The sequence below is a fragment of the Vanellus vanellus genome (genome assembly GCF_965231255.1).
Source record: "Vanellus vanellus genome assembly, chromosome: 3".
In the NCBI taxonomy this organism is placed as follows: Eukaryota; Metazoa; Chordata; class Aves; order Charadriiformes; family Charadriidae; genus Vanellus; species Vanellus vanellus.
Genome location: NC_138907.1, coordinates 27,382,601 through 27,406,827, shown reverse-complemented (window position 1 = coordinate 27,406,827; position 24,227 = coordinate 27,382,601). Strand labels below are relative to the sequence as shown.

General features: G+C 39.2%; 1 protein-coding gene across 1 annotated transcript in view; it reads left to right on the top strand.

The window, feature by feature from the left end:
• Positions 1 to 24,227, top strand: part of HHAT (hedgehog acyltransferase) — a gene marked incomplete at its 5' end in the record, with an annotated part of 161,479 nt that overhangs the window by 20,664 nt on the left and 116,588 nt on the right. Inside the window, 2 exons of the mRNA XM_082480153.1 lie at positions 1,984 to 2,134; positions 17,778 to 17,813. Of these exons, the coding sequence (XP_082336279.1) occupies positions 1,984 to 2,134; positions 17,778 to 17,813 (187 nt within the window). The remainder of the gene's footprint in view (positions 1 to 1,983; positions 2,135 to 17,777; positions 17,814 to 24,227) is intronic.

The window sequence follows — 24,227 nt, the reverse complement described above, 5'->3', positions numbered from 1 at the left end:
AGTGCTGTTGAGCTGTCTGCTAGTGAACAGTCATGACAACTTAGATGTATGTTACTAGAGATGGTGAAAATGCCTTTTTTTTTTTTTTCCATGAAACTTGCATATTATAACTTTGTCTATGATAACTCAGAATCTTTCATCATTATATTTAAAAATCAAATGTATTGATTTTTGGTTCTCAAGAGTGGCAATCTGTGTCTCTAAATCTATCATGCACAGCCAAAGGATTTTGACTTTTACCTGTGCACAAACAGCTGTGATCTTTGTAATTGGTTTGTGTGGGTGTCAGCATTCAGCTCTCCAATGAAAATTGTCAGAAAAGAAATGAGAAACTGAATGAGATGGGAATTAAAGCAGAAAGTTGGCTGTATAGATGATTTAGCAGTAATCTAATGTGTAGCTAATTGGCTAGCATCCAAATTGTGCTTCTGATTGTTTGTTTCCCTCGGGGGAAAAACATTATTGAATACTAGATGACTGCTTCTCTGAAGGAAAATACCATAAGCTTCAGGTATTTTGTTCCAACATCAATTTTTATCTTGTATGGCACAACTGTTTCTTATATTGTGCATGTGGACCGTGGTATTAAAACTGAAAAGGAGTTTTGCAACTTACATTATTAGTGCCTGAATTTCACCCTAGGTTGTTATATATTAGATGAATTTTTAATGTTTAACTTTTCATTGTTATCCATAGTATAATCGTTAGTCAGCAGAATGGAAAAGGGATGTTTTGCCAAAAAAAATAGCAGATTTAGATGTTTGTGGACTTTTACTGCTGGAGTCAGGTTGAAAACTTTGTCTCCCAGGGAAGTCTGCTGGAAGTTTTTAAAATTACTTTAAATATCTAAAGTACTTCAGGCAAGTAACAAGTTAGTTAATATCAGTGAGGGAAAGCAAAACACTGGAAAGGAAGGAAATGTAACAACTTCTTTTACTCTTCCAAATTATAATAATTTTACTTTCCCTCCTTTGGGATTAGTTTTTACTTATGTCAGCTGTCAGATGGAAAAGTTCATCAAAGTCATTGAAACTTTTAGGAGTGAACTCTCACCAGTTTCTATAAAGGTGTTCACCTCTGCTTTTTACTGATTTTTTTTTTTTTTTTTAAGGTTATTGGTCAGATACAATTTTATTCAGCAGAAAACATTTAGAATATTAATATGAATAATCTTGCTTTATTTATAATGCATTCCAAGATTGTTACTCGCATGAGTAGTAACTCTAAGAATAGCCAGTATGATTTTTCATCTCGCACTTGTGCAAGATGGTACATTTTGTGCCATACCTGGGGTTAAGCTGTGAGCCAACACACTGCTAAAATTTCTCCTTTGGAAATTGAGCAGCTAAAGTGCCTTAAGGAGGCCTTTGTCCTGTGGGTTTAAAAACTGAAATATGCCTTAAGCATTATGCCAAGTGGAGTTCCAGTCTTCTATGCCTCGGCTGCAGCAGGAGGGATCTTGTAGTGAGTGCTTTGGGGAACGCAAATAATCTGACAGTACATGGGATGTTCATGGAGCTGTCAGCATAAGCTGCAAAGATAACAATTGTTTATACCTGTTCTGGAGGAATAACTGAAGAGTTAATTGGGGTTTTTTGCAAAGATAAAATTCATTGTCCCTGTGATAAATGTTCATTGCTTATATCAGTATGTTCTGATTTTTAGCTCAACATAAGTCAGTATTTGTTTTTCATAGCAGTCAATACCCACAATCCAAAGATTTTTGGAAGTGGAACTACAGATGCTTACTTATGCCTTCATATTGGAACAATGGTACTATTTTGTGTTTGTGCCTAAAGTCGTATTTGCATGTGTTTGTGTCCTATAGCTGTTGGAAAAGTAAGTATTGGATATCCCATCCACCGATGATGCTTGCTTTAGTTCTTTGAATGATGGCTCTTTAGAAGTAATCAGTATTAACAGGTTTTAAAAATATTTCAGGACTTAAGGTATGACTTTTTTTATTTTTATTTTTTCTTTCAGGTGGCCTGGCCTTAGCTCAAGTACTATTTTTTTATGTGAAATACCTCGTTCTGTATGGTGTTCCTGCCCTCCTCCTTCAAATGGATGGACTCAAACCTCCAGCTCTGCCTTGCTGTGTGAGCCTGATGCACAGTTTCACTCAAATGTGGAGGTTAGTCATTATTGCTTTTCAGACAGTTTATTACTGATATATGGCAGTCAGCATATAAGAACATACGTGTGTGTGTTCGTGGTCACATATGTGCTTGCTTTCATGTCCTTGTGTCTTTTTTTCCTCTTGCCCCCATGATTCATCTTTAGCACTTTCTAAATGAACTTCAATTTGACGGTTACTTTTTTCATGTTGCAGAGGGTAGGGGCAAATGTCCCTTTCAGCATTTTCATCCTCTTCGTTACTAGAATTAGACTCAGCCTACTTAGCTTCACAAATATACCAATTTTTTTTTCCAGATATTTATTAAATGGTTCATTTTTCAGTCTTGGTCTAAAACCAATGTTTTAGCTAGATATTCTTCCAGGGAAGCAAAAGAAATGGTTGATTAATCACCCTGTGAGGAAAGCTGTAGTTATAACGCTTTAATATCTAGAGTCATACAGCACAGAAAGTCTGTAGCACGTTAAAAACACTATGAAAAATGGTAGTTGTTTATAAGGTAGGATGAATTTCTGGAGTTTCAGCACAAAAAAATATCGGTTTTGAATCTTGGGTTGCTTTAAATCTGTGTTCACTGAAGTATTTTTCCTGGAAATTGTCTCCCAGGTGGATTCTGCTTGCTGTTTAGCCTGTATGTAATGGTGGATTCACTTGACTTCTCCTGTCCCTTCTTTTCCCCTGCACTATCTCTAGTTCCTCCAGTCTAGGACTCTGTGCCCCAGACTTCTAGAAACATTGCCTAAAACGATTTAGACTTGTCAGCTTTAGTGCAGAGCCTAGCACAATGGTGCTTACCCTGTTTGGTCTCCAGCCACTTTGCGATATGAATAAAGCTTTTTCATTTTAGTCATAAAAACAGTGGGCCTGCTATTACCAGAGCTTTATTGGATGAGATTTTAATTTTGTTTTCAGCTTGATGCTAATTGTAACAAGAAGGCTTTATAGTTTATAATAGTTGGCAACTGTAGATGTGTAGTATTCAAAGAAATGCAGCAGAAATAGAGTGCAGAAAACAGATGAACACTTTCAGAGTTGGAACTGAACTTGTGACCTGCAGAGTTAATATAGAAATCGGTGTGTTTTTTCACCAGGCACTCTCCTGAGAGCAGCATCTCTTGGCCTGCTTGCCCTTGTAAGCAGAGTTGCAAACAGCAGCAGTGTTTTTTCCTCCTTTCCCAGTTATTATTCCAGGGAATCTATGTATTGATCTCGAGGTGCCAAATGAAACTGAACTTTAGCACAAATACTAATGCCACTGCTGTGTCAGGTGATCGTAACAGACCATGAAAAGGTACTCTGCACCCGCAAAGATGCATGGTGTAAAAATGTAGGCTATTTTAAAAAAAAAATCATAACACTTATAAGAAAATTGAAACTAATATCTAAGCAGAAAGTTTAATTTTATTTACAAAAGGAAAAAATGTCAGCTGCTGATATTTCACAGAATCACGGAATTATCAGAGTTGGAAGGGACCTCTAGAGATCATCTAGTCCAACTCCCCTGCTAAAGCAGGATTGCCCAGAGCACATTACTCAGGACTGCATCCAGGCGGGTCTTGAAAACCTCCAGGGAAGGGGACTCCACAACCTCCCTGGGCAGCCTGTGCCAGTGCTCTGTCACCCTCACCGTAAAGAACTGTTTCCGTGTATTTGAACGGAACTTCCTGTGTTCTAACTTGTGCCCATTGCCCCTCGTCCTGGGAACCATTGAAAAGAGCCTGGCTCCATCCTCCTTCAACCCACCCTTTAGATACTTGTAAGTATTAATAAGGTCTCCCCTCAGCCTTCTCTTCTCCAGGCTAAAGAGTCCCAGCTCTTTCAGCCTTTCCTCATACGGGAGATGCTCCAAGCCCTTAATCATCTTAGTTGCTCTTCGCTGGACTCGCTCCAGCAGTTCCCTGTCCTTCTTGAACTGTGGAGCCCAAAACTGGATACAGTATTCCAGTTGTGGCCTCACCAGTGCAGAGTAGAGGGGGAGAATGACCTCCCTCGACCTACTGGCCCCACTCTTCCCTATGCAGCCCAGGATTCCATTGGCCTTTTTGGCAACAAGGGCACATTGCTGGGCCATGGATAATTTACTGTCTACCACGACCCCCAGATCCTTCTCCTCAGAGCTACTTCCCAGCAGGTCTGCCCCTAACCTATACTGGTGCTTTATGTTCTTCCTCCCCAGGTGCAGGACCTTGAACATTTACCATTTGTGCAAGTATTTAATTCAGATATGTATCAAACTTGCTTCCAGAAATAATAAAATTATCTCATAGATGGGGTTTGTTTGCTTTGGTGGCTGAAAAAATCAGTTCATGTACAGCTGACTTGATTTCTTGCTCTCAAAGCTGTGTGGATAGTAGAATTTCCTATGACTGTTAGTGAATTACGAGTCATTCTCAGTTATCTAAGAAATCTCACATAGCTTGCCCTCTGAATCCCTGAATTATGATGTACTTATGCCTTTACAGTTAAATTCTTCAATCACTGCTACCCAGAGGCTTTGCAGTCATCTTATGTGTTTTGGTGTGTTATATAGGAATGTTAGTGTTAGAAGTGGGAGTAGCCTCTGTATGATTTTCTGAACAGGTCAGGAAGTGTGGAAATGATGAGTTTAGCATAAAAGCTAGCAAAAGATAGTGAAAGTAAATAGCTTGTGTTGTGAAGTCTTAAACAGCGACACCATGTTTCCTTAACGTGCTAAATACTTTTTTGTAGTTTGTGAATACGTGGACTTCTAAGTGAATGTTGCTAACAACTTTATCAGAGTGGGTCAAATTTAAGTGTTAATAACACAATGCCTAGTTTTAAGCTGGTAGAGTGAGGACTTTTATACTAGACTGTTTTCATAGAATAGTAGCCTGGTAAAGTTTACTAAAGGCTCTGAGGGCCAGGTTGGGAAATGGAATGGGGTGGAATGAGCCAGATGACGTGGAGTCCACCGATATTACCTGCTGGTTGGCATCAGGGAGGCTGCTTGGAAAAAAAAGTGCTTGTGCATGCCTGTCTCGCTCTTACCCTTCTTGCTGGTGTCTGCTTTAGGGTGCTCTTGGAAACAGGGTATTATGCTAGGTAGGCTTTTGGAAGACCCAGTATTGCTATTTTTATGTCTCAAGGCGATTAGCAGTGCAGATTTTGAAGGACGGAAGGTAGCGTTTAAGAGAAAGACAACATGAATGTCACAATGTAAGGAATGCAAATATGCTACTAAGGAGCCTACCACCACCTGGTGTCCTTTGAGCATAACAACAAAGCTTTTGATCTCATACATCAGATCAGTGTCACTTATTAATCAGTATATGCTGACATAATTCACTATGTGATACAGCAGGTGGAAGAGCTTTCAGTCAGGAAGGTAAGAAAGATACCACAGTGTGTCTAAAATTTCTCTAGAGCTGAAAAGCAAAGCAAGTATTAGAAAAACAAATCAGGTACTCTGCCTCCCTATTTATGGTATGAAACAATAAGCCAAATTGTGTCCTTTCAAACTTAAAAATAAAAGGCTTTAATTAAAAAGGAATTACCAACTTTGTAGTAGATTCTGCCTAATTTGAATTTTATTTAATCAGGAAAATCTCTCGCGTCAAAAAATTAGCAATCTTGTTTACTGTCTCAAGACAAATACAGGTGTTGAATGTGTTACTGTGGTTTCATTTTACCAGGATATCATTATCTTGATAAATATGCAGCTGTATAGCTAATAAATGCATGATAAATTTATTACTATTCAAAATCTTGATTATACCTGTGAAAAGCAGTTTCTGAGCTCCTGATTTCCAGATAGGGCAGCAGTTCAGTGACACACCAACTTAAAGTTTTTAATGTCTGCTTTATCTTAAGTCACAGAATCATAGAATAGAATCATTGAATTGTCTAGGTTGGAAGGGACCTTTAAGATCTAGTCCAGCCATTAACCTAACACTGCCAAAACCACCACTAAACCACGTCCCTAAGCACCACATCTACCTGTCTCTTAAATACCTCCAGAGATGGTGACTTCCCTGGACAGCTTGTTCCAATGTTTGATAACCCTTTCAATGAAGAAATCTTTCCTAATATCCATCCTAAACCTCCCCTGGTGCAACTGGAGGCCTTTTTAGCTTGTCCTATCGCTTGTTACTTGGGAGAAGAGACTGACCCCCACCTTGCTACAACCTCCTTTCAGGTAGTTGTAGAGAACGATAAGATCTCCTCTGAGCGTCTTTTTCTTCAGACTAAACACCCCCAGTTCACTCAGCTGCTCCTCATGAGCCCCGTGCTCTAGACCCCTCACCAGCCTCATTGCCTTTCTCTGCACACGCTCCAGCACCTCAATGTCTTTCTTGTAGTGAGGGGCCCAAAACTGAATGTGGCGTTTGAGGTGCGGCCTCACCAGCAATGTGAGATGTGCAGAAGCACAACTCCTCTTCTCTGCCTTTCCACCTTAAAATTTGAACATCCCCAAGTATCTTATCCCAAAATAATTTGGACACCAGTGTGTTGGGTACAAATTGTGCTAAAACTTTATGCATATTTAATATAGGTTAGCCTCAGCAAGGGTAGAGGTTCTTCAGGAAGGCAGTAAAAAGTAGTACTTAAAAGGTGACTTCACTGGAAACAGAATTTCATCCAGAGTAAAGAAAATAGAGTTTAAGAAATGCTACCAGATAAAAATAAATAATGCAATGATGGAGAAAGATCTGGCCATTCTCAACTGCCATGCTGTAAATTCCAGATTATATCTTGTATTTAAAACACCAGTTCTTGACCAGACAGGAGTCTGATATAAGTCAACCCCCCCATTTTCTTGCATGCTAATGGGTGGACTATATTTTGCATGTACAGACACATATACACACTTTTATCTGAACACTTGTTAAGTTTATCCCAGGTATGTTTTGGGGACACCCAGAAATGGTGTCTGGGTTATAATTTGAAAGAAATTGTCTGCTGTTCAGTCTGGTTTACCTGCCTCATTATTGCAAAAGCATTGCTTGCCTCGTACGAGAAAAGGTTTCTATTTGCAAGGTCTCAGTGAATTGCTCCAAATTACAGATTAGAATTTTCATGTAGGCTAATCATTCTTGGCTATAACCATCCCACAGAAAATGGATCTACAAATGAAAATGTAATCTCATCTGCATCCGTTTCTTCCTCATCCCGATACATTTGTCTACCTTCACTGTTGTTCTTGAAGCCTTCCCCCCCTCTGGAAACAGTTCCTTGTGTATGTCTATCAGGAAGGACCGTACAGGTATTTTCTATTCCTTTTGGATTCTTTTCTGGGAAAAGACAGGTTTGATACTGATGCGATGTGTGAGTACAAGCACAAGAGATCACTGTGACCACGTACTGTCATTTTAGAATGATGAATAGCAAGTAAAAACTTACCATTTTTTATTTATGGCTTAAGCATTTGGTAGTACTTACATCTAATTGCTTATTCTTAGTTTGTGGTAAGGACTGGAATATATTTTTAAACAAGGAAAATGGATTTTCTGACCTGTAAGGTGAAAAAAGTAATTATTTAAGTCCATTTTCACCTGTGCTTCTCGCATTTCAGCCCAGTTACCATGTACTTCCCTTCTTTGGGTTTCTGATTTTTGTATAGGAATAAATCATTTTGGGAGTTAACTTATTAAATATGTCAAGATGAGTAAGCTGCTGAAAGGCTTTGTTATAAGATATTAAGGAAATTTAAAGATCAGAAATGGTGTTTCTATGAGAGCTTGATTTGGGAAGCTTGTCTCCTTGAATTCCCAAATAGCCAATATCTGGCACAAGTTAACACAAATGTAATTGTCCAGTTGTAACTGTGCTACAGCCATGTGTAGTCAGGATGACATCTCTGCCTAGGGCCTCAGAAAAAAAAAAAAAGTGTTTTACAAGTTTAGGGGCTTGTACTCCTAACAAACTCCTGTGGAAGGGGTTTGCTTTCTGTTTGATTGTTGTAATGCTCTTTTGTGTTTTTTCTGGATAAGTTGATGAATGGTCTGAAATTTAGGAAGAAAAAACTGCTTTCTTATGAGTTGCGTTCTCTTATGTGCTAGTGATAACAGCAAACTGCTGTTGTGTAACCTGTCATTTGGAGGTACTTAAAGGGGAAAAAGGAAGGATGGTAAATGATGGGTCATAAACTCCTTCCCATGGCAGGTATCCTCAGGAGTCCCTTAAGTTACAAATCCATGAAAAATTTGCATGAGAGAAGAAGGAAGCAGTGAAAAGGAACTCCGCATCTCTGTGGTGGTGTGAAGAAGAGATTCAGTGTGAATCACCCAGAGCCTGGTAGAAATTTAAATGGCCCATCCAAGATCTGTGGCACAACCCTGTTGCCCACTTGCTGTGGAAGGGGTTGCAGCTGCTTCCCAAAGCTGCAGGAGGACCTTCACTGGGGTTCTGTGCCTGGGGAGAGGATGGTGTCTGGGGATCAGAGCAGGGATGCTGGGCCAAGCCTGCTTGTGCTATGAACAGAGAATCTTATTTTAAGTGCTATAAATGGCCTAGCAGTCAGCTTCAAGAGGTTCAGGTAATTTGAGATGATTTGTTTTGTATCTGTCCTATAGTTCTAGACAGCTGTGTTTTTGAAAGCTCTCTGCTCCATGCCTCTGATGGGACTTAGCAGCAGCTGGAGCTGAGAGACAAGACCAGGAAGGACAGGCTTATGCATATTTCTCTTTCCTCTGGAGATGAGGAGTATCACTTCTGGTATATTTCCGGCCTTTGATATTTTCAAAGCAAAAGTTGTCCAGTGTGTTTTAGACAGTGTATCAGGTAAAACAATGTCTTTCAATGATCTAGCTTCTCACTGGTTTTAATAGTAAAAAATGTTAATGCTGCAACATTTCAATTTAAGAATCAAAACTCACATTTTCCTCACCCTGTATTTTTAGAGAAGATCTCTTAAATATGAAAAAATGATTATTTAAAAGGATAGTTGTATTAAATAGAATTACACCCACAGTGTTGAAATGGCCTAGTGCTTCAGGTCTCACTGTATGTCCTTCCCACCCGCAACAGCCCCTGTGCTACTTTTAAGCATGTTCCTGTATGAAATACACAGCTGTTGTGTAGGGTAACAGCTGGAGTCACGGTGGTCTTTCAAAGAGGAGAGCCCTCCTTAGGCTATGGAGTTATACACAACCTTTAAACGTTACAGCAGCTTGCCAGTGTCAGAATACTTAAGAGGTTTTCCCAAAAGTTGGGCATTTAACTGCAGAATTAGTGCACATTTTCAGTAGTAGAATAACTTGTTTCTAAGTTGAAAAATGATACTTCTCCTGATTTACTTACTACTTGTATTTTTCCATTAACTATTGCAACGGTTAAAGCCCGGCATTGATCTGTGACACATTGTTTTTAGCTAGGGTGTCACCTGAATGTATAAAAGACACTTTAGTTCTGGACTGGTTAGTCAGTCTCTCACTGATAGAGACAAAAGATTTAAGTGCTTTTGACGTCAGCCAAATTAGTGCATGCTACAGTTCTTATCTGCTGTACAGCTCAATTTGCTCGTTATGTTAAAGCTTTAAAAGGCTCCTTAAATCTCTTCAGTAGAGAGAAAAAAAAGTCTATTTGTCTCTTTGGACTGTAAAAAGAGGCAATAATAAAGCACCCTAATCCTTCTTGGGTCTAACTTGCATAATTACTGGAAACTTATTTGCGTGGTGACTGCTTTGTTACTGAAATCTGAAATTGCTGGGCTTTTTTAACAAACAAGCTAAGCCCACCTACTGCTGCTCACCCATGAAGCCCATTCTTCACAGTATTTGATGTGAGGTTTGCACAGATACAAACTATTACTGCTGCTCACATTTGGCAATGGCACGCTGCCTGCTCACAACCACTGTAGAAAATGAGTAATGGCTATTAATAAACTTCATTGTTCTGTTTGCAGTAAGGATAGGGATCTCGTAGTAATTGGACAATTGCGCTGCATTGCACGAGTCTTACTCGAGGAAAACCGAAGGCAAACTTACCCTATGGCAACTTGCCTCTAGTGAGCATTAGGTTTTATCCACTCTCCATAAGCTACCACAGGCTTTTGAAGAATCAGGGAAGGTATAAAATTAAAGTAATATTTCTTCTGAAGGCTCCTAGGAGAGATTAACAGAATACAAATGAGACTTGCTCTTTTTAAGAAAGTGTTCTGCTGAACTAGATCACCAAGATCCGGTGTGAGGGATATGTGAGAAACAGAATTAACTTCTTGTCTTAAAGCCTCCTAAGTAGGCAGACTTGTGTGTAATCATACGTTAACACTGGCAATGACTAACACTTCCTTAAAGTTCTGCTTGTCTCTCTGGCCAGGAGATTGCAGGGATGGGGGGAAGTCACTGCCTAGAATCATTAAAACTTTCCTCAGGCTTTCTGATATAATACAAGCTGTGTGTTTAAATTGAAATGAAACAACAAAACATATTAGATCACGGATCCAATTTGTAGGCTGGAGGCCACTAGCGGTTTCTGGAGTCTTTTTATGTGGTCCACAAAAGAACTTTCTCCTTGCGGCCATCTCACTGTAGATTGTTATTGCTATGCAGGTTTCCAGCCTGAGCTCCCAGCTAATAACCGAAACTCCACAGATGAAGCTTTGGGACTCTTATTTATATTTTCTACTTGGAGGTGAAGGTGTCTGTAACAAAATGTATACCAAAGTTGGGCTGTATCCTGCATTATACAGGCTGTCCATAGTCAGTCCAGGTGTCTGTTAAATCAGTGAGGTTTTTGCTGCTGATTTTGACTTCATCAGGATTTCACTGTGGATTTACCACCTTTCTCATAGGTACAGGAAGCCGTAACTTCTCCCTGTGGTGCTATGCAGGAAATACTTTGCAAGTAAAATGTCTAGGGTTTGCTCTGTTCAACCTCAAAAGTAATCACGTATTTACAAAGTACTCTTTGTGGGTAATGTGAATGTTTATGCATTGGCCATGTTGGTGCTGAAGAGCTGTACAGCATTGAGCAGGAACTCTAGGTGGAGGCATCCAGCACAGGCTGAATGCAGCCGTAGCTTTGATTATTCTAACAATGGAAGAAACCAAAAGGCAACTTGGTACTGCATAATCATGCCAGGAAGAGACAGAACAGAAGTGCAAAGTGTTTTATTGAAGCATGAAGTGCTAAAATTCCAGTATGTCCTTAAGCAAGTGTCAGAGAATATGATAAAGATGTCTTCATGTATATACAAGTCCTGCTTATTATTACTGTAACAAGAAATTGCTTGTCAAAGACATGATATAAAAGCATTTGACAGTCTTCATATTTTCTCTTTCAAATAACATTGGTTTTCTATTTTAATCTTAGCTGCATTTTTACACTGAGATGAAAGAAAGCTGCGACTACTAGTTTCTGTGTTGCAGATGGTTAAAACTTAAAATCAAAGCTTGCAAACAAAAAGCAGTCCATTGAGGCTTGAGATCTAGGCTTAAGCAGGTTCTTCAGATCTTGATGTTTAAAAGAACATTGAATTCAATTAAACAGGAATTTTCGTACTGGGTTGAGCCAGGGATTGTTTCACTGTATGTTGCATGGTAAGAACTGTTTTGTTTTTGAATAGGAAGTGATAGGATTTGTTATTGTTTATCTTGAAGGAATGCCAAAAGAGCTGCACATATATATTTTTTTTTTCCTGATTCCGATACTATGTCAGTGGGAGATTGTAAAATCCTTATGTAGGTGGAATTCACCAAGTGTCTTGCACTAATTGAAATGCTGAGTGAAAAATGAGAGCTCCAAGAACATACTTGTATGTGGCAAGAGAGTCCCCAGAAAATGCTGCAATGTGACTTTCAAGGCTCAGTGTCTGAAAGTACATTCCATAGTTTGAGTAATAGATAAATCCAGACAGGTTGTTGTATTGGATCACATCATATTTTTCTGGGTTATTTTCCACCTCTTTCATCTTTCCATCTTCATTTTAAAAACTAACACCACTAAACAGTCTGGGCTTTTTAGTTGAATATTTTCAGTTTGCATGCTGTATTTATCTCTACTGTAAAATATCTTGTGACAATTTAATTGTTGTTTTTCTATTTTAAGTTATGCATCTGCTTTCTAAATAGTGTATCCTAGCATGGTGGCAGTTAATTATTTAGGAAGAAATGTGCTGATTGTCACTGAAGAGAGAAGCTTTGCTATGAAGGTGTAGGTTGCAAGTAAACTTGCAGAAAACAATATGTCTGAATCTGTGCAAGCTATAGACAGGCAAAAGTGTCTTTTAAAAATATGGACAGCTTTTACAGATGTTTATTTAGTAACGAACGTGATGATGAATCAATTGGTAGCAGTCACTACTTGAAAAATACTTGGTAGGCATACCCCCTCTAGGGAATTTGCTTTAGCAAAGTTTTATAGTTCATTGAGACATTAAATAATAGAACTTAGCATAGTCTATATGCAGGTTTTGTACCTGCTTTCTCAGTAGTAATCTTAATTCTTCACTCAAGACTCTAAAACATGTTTCAGACTTACATTGCACACTTGTAATTATTTTTAATTTGGGAACTTCCATCTTTGAGGGATTGCCAGCTGGGGAGGTTGCCACAGGTAGTGTTGGAAGAAAGATGAGCAGAAATAGGAGGATCAGGAAAAGTAGTTTAGAACTGCTGAATGGTGGGGTATCTGTCAGGAGTTCTCTTCTCACATAGTCTTCTGCGCATCCCTGCTGTAAGACATTGCTTGGGAAAGAGGGACAGTGAAGCAACTTAAGAGCATTGTGTTGGTGAAAGCAGCTGTCATTCAATGACCTCTCAGTCTCCAGTGCAAAATGTTCTGGAGTGGACAGACTTAATCAGCAGCTGACCGGCAAAATGCTAGATTTGTTTGCAAAGACTGCTAATAGAAGTGCTGGTCTTGCAAACACTGTTCTATGGTTAAATAGGATGGGCTCCTCTGAGGATATGTGACTGAATTAGACTTCCTAAAGTCAAGTTTAGCCACATTTGTAAAAGGAAGGGCTGAGAACCGTTGTTAATACATTGCAGCAACAATGCTTCTTTTAAGAGATGTTGAATAACCGCAGGGTAGAGAGTACTGAAGCTGTAATAAGTAACTCACTTGTTAGATTTCACCACCAACATAAGTGGCAACTAGTCTCACTGATTTGAAGAGCTCTAAGTACAGTTATTGTATTATTTGCTAAAGTGAAATGTAGGGTAGCACTATTGGTCGTACTCCTTTCCTGCATGTAGAAATTACACTATTCCTTTCGCTGTTTAAAAGTATTTGTGTTGCAGCAGCAATGTGACTGTTTTTAAGGTGGCTGGGATATTTCTGTCTACAGTGCAATACAGTCCCTGGGCACACAGTATCATGTTTATCTGTTTCCATCTACCTTGCTGACTTTGAACTCGTCACAAATGGCAAACTCTCCACCCAGATCCATGCCCCTGAAGGGAGAGCCCAAAGTTAGAATTGTGCCACTACTCCTCTGCATGCTGCTAGTGTGACTTGTCAAATTGTGTTTTAGCTGCTGGAAAAATGGTTTATTAGTCCTTGACAGAACTGACACAGACAAATGTTCTCAATTCTCAAAAACGTCAATATTTTTATTTAAGAACACAGGTGATTCTAGTACCAGATCTCCAGAATTAAAGTGTTGCTATTGTGAGTGGTGGATTTTTTTGTCTGTTCAAAAATGGGCATAATATACCTCATATTAGCCATAAGAATTCTCCTTATGTTCTTTCCCTATTACAAATTTGTTTTCCATATATATGCCTGACATATGCTGTTATTTTCAGTTCACTGAGAGTGTTGGATATCTGTGAGTCTTGATAGCTAACCTGTTACTTTGTATGGAAGAGATTGTGCTTTCTATGTGAGTTTTCCCCACATAGTACTTCATATACTGTAACAAAGAAAAATCCATTGAAATTTTATTCTCTCAAGGCCCTTAGACTGATCAGAACCCCGATGGTGCATATAAGAGACCTGTACAGGCGCTGCACTTGTTGTGAAAGCAATTATTTCTTGCTCTTTAGGGGAAGTAGATTTCATTCTTGTCCCTTATCCCACATTTGTCTTGAGGAAGACCAGCGTATAATTAGCCCACATTTCTTTTGCTGAAGTGCCCTGTCTTTAGTCTATGCATAAGGCTTTTCAGAGTGGTGACAACCCATGTGCTTGCAGTGGGCATCTTTGCTGAAGTGCACAGTTAGCCAAACGCTTCCCAGATTATGCTACATGATGCGTGATTTTTGTGCTTTGTTTCCAGGAATAGCATGCAGCCCATCAATCCTGGGGAGGAACTAATGGAAGACAAAGCTGTGCTGGTTTCTCTTCAGCACAGGGTTTAAAATATTTATGTACAAAGTCAGGGTTTGACAACTCAAATTATTGCAATTTAGCTTCATAAAAAAATGTTCCAGTAATGAGCTTAGCTTTAAATTGATTCATATGATCATGACTTGATACTTTTTTTAATGCTGTAAATCATTGGGAATGAGACCTTGTTGGGAGATGGGGTCATTTAGCCAGCACAATGGAATCGTGGTCCCTAACACAGCTGAATAGCAGTTTTTATCTAGGTAGGTGTGGGGTTGGAGTCTTAAGTGATGTAAGCTGACATGACTCCATTGAATTCAAAAGTTATACTAAAGGCTCAAGTCCTGTGTTAGGGAACCTGAGTTTAGTTTAGACCTCAGTTAAAGGCAGGCACAGGCTTGCAAAGTGGGACCATAAACAGTCAATTGGATAACACATTCAGGTAGTGCTGACCAGGATGGGTATTTTGGATGGTGATGCTCAGGAAATAAGCATTTGTCACTGCATGTCAATCTGTAGCTCCCCTGGGATCCCCACCCTGTCTGCTGGCCTGTACTGGGCTCAGGGCGTGTAGCCAGGAAAACGTAAACCAGGTCCTAGGAGAAGGTCCTGACCAGTTTCCGATCCTGATTTTATATTAGTTTGCGCTAGCCTGCAATAGGCAAGATACAGTTGGAAGGCTGTGCTCTACAGCACTGTTAAGTAGCAAGTGACAGGCACAGAATTTCAAAATAAGGATGGACTATAAGGAAATTGGACAAATGGAAATCTCAGACTGAGTCCAAAATATCCATGATTCAAGGGGGAAATACATGACTGGCTCCTCTGGTACCCTAATTGCAGCATGAACAAAAACTTGTCACAGTTTTTGCTCATTTGGCTTTCAGATGTGTGCATATGACTCTTGCATCCTGAGGGCAAAAGGAGGTTTTTTTTCTGGGAATCATCAGGATTACAATTTCAGTGAATGTGCTGTTGCTACTGACCATGATTCATACCAGCACGTTTCTGACTTTTCATGTCTCTTCCACATAAGAGGACTCTTCTTTTTTTTTTTTTTTTTTTTTTTTTTTTTTTTTTTTTTATCTCTTCCCCCCTCTAAGCTTTTTGCTGAATGCAAATTTGGAGGCAGTTTGTTGCATAATGCATTTAGCTTTCAAAGCAGAAACTGCCTGTCTGAAATAATTCTTAAAATGTACCTTGAGGAGAGAGATGTATGCTTGCAGGCAGAGATTTCAAAGATTATATTTTGGAAAAGGGCCTTGTTGGTTTAGTTTATGTATATTGTTGGTCACTGATTTCTAGTTAATATACTGGAAAAAGATGAATTTGATAAGGCTTATACATGCTCATTTTTAATACTTATTGAAGATTTTATGGAAATATTTTAATAGCTATAGCCTATATGAAATAAAGTTGCAAATCTTTTTTGATAGCAAGTGCATTGTATTTTGGAAAGAGTGAAAAATGAGAGGAAAAAATGGCATGTAAGTTCACAGCAGACTCTCCCATTCTCCCTGTCTGTCTGAACCCACTCTGCTTTGTCCACCCCAACTGCCTTCAGCTCTGATCATCTCAAGTTAGCAGGACCATTCAGTTTCCATGCTTGTTGTACGCTAAGTCCTTTGGCTTTTGGTACAGTGTCCGAGGCAGTGATGTTTTTATGCTCCACATCCTTGTCCACAAGAAGCTCAGATGTTGTGTCCCATCAGACAGTATAGCAGGTTTGGTCATTGACATCAGAGGATAGCTAGAATAACTTGAGAAGATGAGCTGGATGAAGATGTGCAAGATGGCTGCTTAGCATACAGCAGTTTCCTGGCACTGTACAAGTTTCCTCTTGTCCCTGTCCCAGTGCAAGCATATTGAACTGCTTCATCCTAGGAAGAAAAGTTTTCCAGAGCTATAAATACGGAATGTAGGCAGCTCTGATACAGAATATTGCCTGCACAACACAGAATATTTTAGTGAAGAGGGGCAGCCAATTACAGCCGGTGTCCAGGCAGGAGGAATGCAGAAAGATAACTGGATACACTTCATGCAGTATAGTTACACAGTAATATAACAATAATGTAAAATGGGGAATGATTTTAGGAAGGGAATGTGAAAATATAGGTTTAATTATGACCATGTGCATGTTTCTGGCAGAATATTTTTTTTTTCTGTTGTGACACAGCTTTTAAGTAAGAAATTTGCTCCCTTCCTCTCTACCCTGCTGAACCAGTGGACTTTCCCTCCCTATTAACTCCCAGAATTTCTACAGCTCATAATCTGTCTGCTGTTATCAGGATGCCATTAACTATTTGATGGCTTTGCTTGCTGTTTCAGGTAGAAGGTGCCACACTGCAACAATACTGTTAAAATAAAACCATGTTGTATTCAAATGACCAATTAGGTTTTTGGAACAGCATGCTCAGGAGCTTAATATATGCCAAAATGTTTTCCGTGTACAGAATGTAAGCCTGTTTCAGAGCAAGTCCAGCACTAGCAAGAATGCATTTGCGTTTTCCAGTTGTGCTGTTATGCACCCAGTTAATTGGGATTGTATTGATTGATAGTCCCATAAAACTGGCACATATTTCAGATACTGATAAATATCTCAAATCAGCAGATACCTTCCTGTAGTGTCAAGGAATCGCGAGTACATTGTCCATGAGCTTGATTCTCCTGAACTGGGTGAGTCAGGGAGGAAACAGAAAATGGAAAGAAACACTGGCAAGAGCTGCCAATATATGTTGTTAGTACTGAAGTTTTCAAGCATTGTTCTTGTATTTTAATGTGATCTAAATTGTACTTACTGCCAAAAGTCCTCAAAGTTATTTTTCTCACCAGATCTGAGTGGAACACACTTGCAAGGCCCACTTCTCGGTATATTCTGTGCATCTGAAGCAGACATAAAGGGGGTTCTTTGATTATTCTGTACCATGGAGAGAATTCACAGCAGTCACTTGCATTTTAGTGCAGTACAGAGCAGAAGAGGGGAAAGAACGGATTCCACAGTAGTTTTGCATAGAGGATCTACCTGCATATATGACAGGAAACATACACACTCACTGGTCATCAGGATGCTTAAAAAATTATTTCCAGTAATGGAATGTACACAATTTATGCTTTATGCGGGTTATGCTGCTCTGAATGTTACTGCTTTGTTGAAGAAATAATCAAACAAGGGATTTGTGAGCTTTCTAACACGAATCTAAATCTTCCCATATGATGATTATCTTAAATTTCACGTCATTACAGAAAGGAAATTGTATAATACATTTCTGTTTTTATCAATTCAGTAATCTTATATTTATCTTTGGTATTATTGATTGTCTTGAAATGCAGTGTTGGTACAATACCCAACGGAGTAGTATTTTTTTTTTTTTTTAATAATTAAAATATGGTGATTTTTTTCTTACAGAAGTTTTGATGTTGGGCTACATCGCTTTCTGGTCAGGTAAGCTAATATTTGTTTTGAATTGCAATTCCATCTTAAAAAGCATTTCTGTTTTAAGTAGAGGTGGCCATGTGAACTCAATACTACTAGATATTTTCTATGGCAAGATCCTGTTTTGTCTTCCATTTATATGTTAGTTTGAGAAACTTCAACTGTTTGGCTTGGATATCTACCCATTGTTAGTCTCTAAGGAACCTCTTCAGGTGTCATTCAGGAAAACCTTCACTCAGGAAATTTCAGTGGTAATATTCCGCTCATTCCCGAGGAAATCTTAATTTTTCTTGCGCTGAAGAAAAACTTTTAGAAGTTTTTGTCCACTGGAAACTCAAGTACCTTTACACCTTCTAATAAGGGCTTGAGTTTTGTAGAAAAATTTGACTGTGGAGCTGAGTTTTGTTTTCCTCAATAGAAAACTGGATTGATGCAATGCTTGGGATGGACTGTGCTCTGAAGATGAGTAAGGAAAGTGGAAGAACTGTTGTGTGTTTTGTTTGCTGACATTTAGAGGAGTGCAGTGATTAAAGCAGGGCACTTCAACAAGAAAAGGGAGGTTAATGCATTTGAATGCTACACTTAACTGCATTTGCTGTCTGGAGTTCTTTTGTGTGAGCAAAGTCACAGGTGTTCACTAAGAATGCATTTGCATGCATTTTTAATAACCTACCTATCACTATCTACTGATCTTTACAAAGAAATTTGATGCGTACCATGGAAGATGAAGGTTGCTGTGCTCTTCAGGCCCTTAGAAAATTCATTCTATCAGTTATTTCATTCCACTAAAATGTTGCAATATCCATCTGTTGAAGAACTTTACCTTGGAAGAATGAACCCAATATGTGAGCCAGAGCATGCTGTTTGGGTCCCACCATAAGGACCAGATGATCTTAGGCTTCCCTCGATTTGGCCTTGCTACTGAACTCATTATTTCAGGCTAGTTTGTCATATTTCCTGGATAAAGACTCTGTTAAGCCTTCATGCTCATGAGTACTTATGGCCTTAATGCGAAGGCTTTCAGCACTGATTCACAGGCTCCCAGAGCTCTAACAGGTTGATCACTCCCAACTTGCTTTTCTTTCCTCTGGTCACTCACTTGAAGCGTGTATTTTTTTATTGTTTTCAGAACCCTGCTAATAGTGCTTGACTGTAGCTAGTACAAGAAGCATACAGCTCTAGACAGAATGATAAATGCCTAGAAGCATTTCTCTGCCTTAGGGTCAATATCACTTGTAAGTTTCATGTCATCCTCTAAAGTATCTAAGATACCCCTTTCAGATTCAGCTTCTCCTCTAGATTATCAGTACCACAGCAAAATCCAGGGAAAAAGTGGTAATTCTCTGTCCAAGGTCTGGATGCCAATCGGCCGATAATACTAAGGTTATATCTTAAAGGGAAGAGTACCGGATAGTGTCATATTTAACACCATGCTTTTGTGGTTTAAGCTAAATACAAAAAATAGGAAAGAGATGAGATCACACAAAGCCTGTGTTAGAGGGAATATCAGTTTTTTCCAAGGTTGCACAGGAAAACCTCCATCCTGACATCTCATAACCTCTGAGCAGTAGGCTGTGTAACATTAGGGTTATTTTACATATTTCTTTGCATGTAACATGACAGCTTTTAACAGACAGCTGTCTTCACTAAAGCCATAGTGTCAGTATTGCTGAAGATACATGTATTTCAGTGTGTAGATCTAGTTTTTAGACTACTGAATGCATTTAAGTTCTGGTATCAGCTCTACAAAATGAGTTGCATCTATATTTTGACCAGCAGATTTTTTTTTTTTTTTCTCTAAATAATCGTATAAGAAATTGAAATCATCATATTAAGAAATGGTTTAAGAATATGCTACCATTGTAGAGGGCATACAGTGCACAATGAGGTCTGGGAATGTGGACAACTACTTAAGAGTAGAATTATGGGAAGCATTGATGTACTAAGTTTGAGCCCCGGTAAAGCTTTTGCCACAAAATATGCTTTTACTTGCTTCCTACAAAGAATGTAGTAAGATACTATTTTCTTATACTGCATTGTTTTACATCCTGTGGAGATGCAGTATTGGAATTGTATGCTTATGCAATCCCTGGACCACAAATAGCCATTGAATTTGAATGAGTTGAATGTCATCTTTGACTAATGTGTTTTTTTTTTTTTTTTCCAAAGCCTATTCAAAGGATAGAACCAAAGGATTCTATGCAATGTGGTGTTATAACCTTAGACAGCTTTAATACTTCATTCTCAGTCTGTTACCTACCCCTGTTAGCAACTTGGGGAGCCATCAGATACTTTCTCTGTAACTGTACTGCTAAGGAGGAAGTACTGCTTCCTTCTGTTGTAGCAGTATAAGTTTTGCTTGGGTTTCCTTAACTAAAAGACATTTTACTTCAGTAGATGAATTTTGGACTTGGAACCAGAGGACTTGGTGCTACATCTCTGTTGTTGGTCTGCCATGTGACCTTTAGAAAGTTATTGCCTTTGTTTTTGTGTATTTAGACAGTCTCTGCTCCTGAGAACTTGCAGTTCTTCTCCTTCTGTGTTCATATAGTATCTGTCATAAATGGTCCTCTTCACAGTTTGAGTTTCTATGTGTGAAATACAAACAGTGGGGAAAAAATCCCAACACAAACCCAAACAAAACCCAAACAAACAAGAGTTGCAGGAAGTGTTGAAAATCTGTGAATTGAGATTTGAAATGTTCAAGAGATACTACGCTGTTTTAAATAGAATGACGCCACCCTACAGTGGAACAGGGAACTAAGTATGACACAAATATAAAAACAGTCTCTGCTAAAAGGACAATCTGTGTCTAATTACTTATTAACATGCTGATTGAAGGCACTAGAACCATACATAGCCTGGCATACACAGTGAATGGCTTGCCCAAGTGAAGCATGACGCTAAGTATGACAGAATTAGAGCTACACAGCTGTGCTTCTGTGTTCTTAGCACAAAATAGATATAAAATAATTTCTGTCCATCCATCTAGCTGTGGCTTGGACTATGCTTCTGATATGGTTTTTAAGATAGCTCAGAAAAGTTTAAAAATCCCATCTTTTAAAACATATTTGTTATTGAAAAGTTTGTATTATACTGAAATGGCTAATGATGTGGTGTTTACTGACTTAGGCTGAACTGTATTTAGGACTAGATTTCTAATCACTTGCATGCTGAAATATGGTGGCATCATGGAATTACTATTTGTGAAATTAAAGTGCAATTGAGTATGTCGGGGCCTGGGCCTTGAACATTTGTTAGCTACATCATAGCGTTTAGGCAGGGATCCTGGAAATTCATGGAGGAAAGATCAGTAATTTCATGGTGAAAACTGGGTTTTGATACTACCCGTTAAAAATGTACTACCATACTTGGAAAGTCATTTTCCCACTGTTTTCACACAATGATATAAAAGAAAACATTTGTTACTTCTTTTAGGATCAGCAAAATTATTAATCAATGTTATTTAAATCACACAAGTACTATACAAACATAGTAATTTTTTTCTTTGTCACTACAGGAAAAACAACCCTGTGTTTCCTAAATCCAGGCGTTCTCAGAATGAAGCAATGGGTATATTTTCAGAGTTCAAAACACGTAAAAAATAGCCTTTGGGGTAGCAGTTTGGGGGGGAAAGAGCAAGAGGCTGCCTGGTGCTGTTTGTTCACTGAAGCTATTTTATCCAGTGCTTTGTATGAAATAAAATCGTGAACATATGAGAATATTTACTGTCCTAATGCCAAACAGTGCTTCCTTTAGGGCAGCGTGGATGAGGGCAGAAGAGAAGAATGACAGTTCCTGGAGGCATTATCCTTTTGAAAAATCGCCACACTTCCAGCACTGCTGTGTCTTTGAAAAAGTGTGAATCATACTCATTTCAGTACAGGCTTTGAAAAGAGCTGCAGGACCAGACACCCCCAATGTCTCCCAAAGGTATCCATCTGTTAGCAGTGCTGACAGCTCACCCCATGGTTTGCAATGACTTTAGCTTGTTTAGAGTTGCAGGTTATTACCTGGTGCAAAGGTTGTCCAAATATAAAACTTGAAAATCATCCATCCCCTTTTCTAGTTTTCTCAGGTGAATCAGGGCATAGTTTAGTTCTGGGATCAAAATTTAGTATGTGTTTCCCCTTCTATTGATTTTTTTTTATATATATATATATATATATATTTTTTTTTTTAGTTAGAAACAGGGTACCTCTATGTAAGGGCAGAATGGTCCCATGGTGAAAGAGGGATTATGGTTCTAAATAATGTACACTCATGAAAGAAAAGAAGGAAAAGTATGTTCATCAGCTGGCTCAGCTCCTGTTTTCGTTCTCTGTGGAATTCCATAGGACCCCACATATTTCTATGCTACCCAAAAGAGTAACAGAATAATGATGATAATGAACTATCTGATAACTGGTTTAAGTAAACTTAGTCATTTTTTTCTTGTTAGTCTAATCTGTTCAGAAATGCACCACTAAGATCCGTTCCTGTGAGGTCAAACTTCTTCTAAAGTGCAGACATTTCCTCTGAAAAGATATTACAGCTCTTAAGATGGTGAGAAAGTCACTACCTAAGTGTAACCCCTATGTGAAGTGTAGACTCACTGAAGTGCTCAACAATATTCAAGCTGTCCCAAGCTGAAGAGGACTATGCCACTGCTTAAAAATCCAAGCAGTTCTTGCTCTTGCTGTTTCTCCTAAAGAAAAACCCAACAAAAAAAACCCAGACCCAACAAACACACACCACCAGCACACCTCATACCCTCCTCCCCTCCAATGAACAGATGAAAAATAACCAACAACAAAAACCAACACATCTGAGCTTCCTCTTCTCTTACACGCCCAGGTCTTGGAAAGTCAACATCTGATGCAACTGTCCCTTTCAGTCTGTATTGCATCCCTCCTCTAACTCCATTGCTGGAGAAGATCACAGGTTATTCTGGGCTCTAACAGCTAGACACAGATTCCCTGCTAGGGAGGCACAGGGGATGCAGCATGAAACGTGGCCCTCTTTGGGGAGCCGAATACCAGTGCTGATGCTGTACAGTCTTGCTGTGCCTGCTTTGAATGTAGCTGTTAATAAAATATTATTAATGTTCTAATATACTGTAGCTGGACTAGGCAGCACAGTATGAAAGAGATTCCACTTTTCTTGCAGCAGGATGAATGGAGGTATTGAGATAGCCACCTCTGCCTTTGAAATTGCTAGGTGTAAAGTCCCGCAAAGATGCATCATTTCTCCTCTGCTCTGTCAAGAAGTTTGACTTTTTGGTTCTCTCTGTCCTGGTCACTTAGTCATCCTTACTGCATGCACAACAAAATATGCACAAACTGTGTGCTGGAGCAAACCAAGTAATTTTCTTGAGAATGAAAATCTGAGTGTGGTTCTGATCATCATTCATGTCACAGACCTTTTCCAGTAGGTGGTGTGGATACAAGTACACCAACTTTGTCTTCCTGTTCAGTTCCCTAGTATTGCCCAGTAGTTTTTGCCCTTAGGGCTTCCCTTCTCTTTTAAAGCAGTGATTTTAGTCAGCCTGTGACCTTAGTCTTTTGCCATAATAAATGGGCACAGTGCTTCCCTCGCCCTCCTTCAGCCACCTTGAGAAAACACAGCGCCCACAGGGGCGATTTCTGCATTGTGTGGATTTGGCTGATCTGTTCCAAATGAGGTTAAGCTTAACCAATTTTGCCAAATCTTTGTCCTGGATGACTGGTTGGAGCAGATGTGTTTGACTTGTGTACATAGCCTGCGTCTCTGTGGGAGACCCACTGAATAAACAATGCTCTCTTCTTTAGTGTTACCTGCAGTATATCTATGACAATTTTATGTCTCTATCTCATTTTTCTCACTTGGATCTGTGCTGGCACAAAGGTGCTGTATTGATTAAGCAGCAATGTATCTGGATGAAGGAAAACAATTTATATCTATCTGCAATCATCAAAGTAATGTACAGGGTAAAAACTGCAAAAGACGCAAGTGGCACACTGCATCATTCTACTTAAATCTACTGATACACTTCCTGGGGCAGAATCCAGTGATGCTGGTACTTGGCTCATGTGCAGGTTGGGACCACTGTGTGCAGGATGCGTGCAACTGCTGTACTTGCATTCTCTTTTGGGTCCTTTCTGCCTCCAATCCCCAGCCTCTAAACCAAGTGAAGACTCATAGGGCAGGAGACTATAGCAAATATTCACCAGTTTTGACTCCCTTGAATCACTCTGCTCTTCTGGAGCAGTGCAGATAAAACCAGTGGAAGTAGCAGAAGCAGTATTTTCAGTGAAGGGTGTCCAGCTGTGAAACGGGCTACTAGAGCAGACTAACACAGAAACAGGCTGTTTCCAAGTTACATTACAAAACCATCCTTTTGGACAAAAAGTCCCACTGTAACAGTACCTCCTTAGCCAGGGAGCTAGGAAGAGCAAAAGGTGA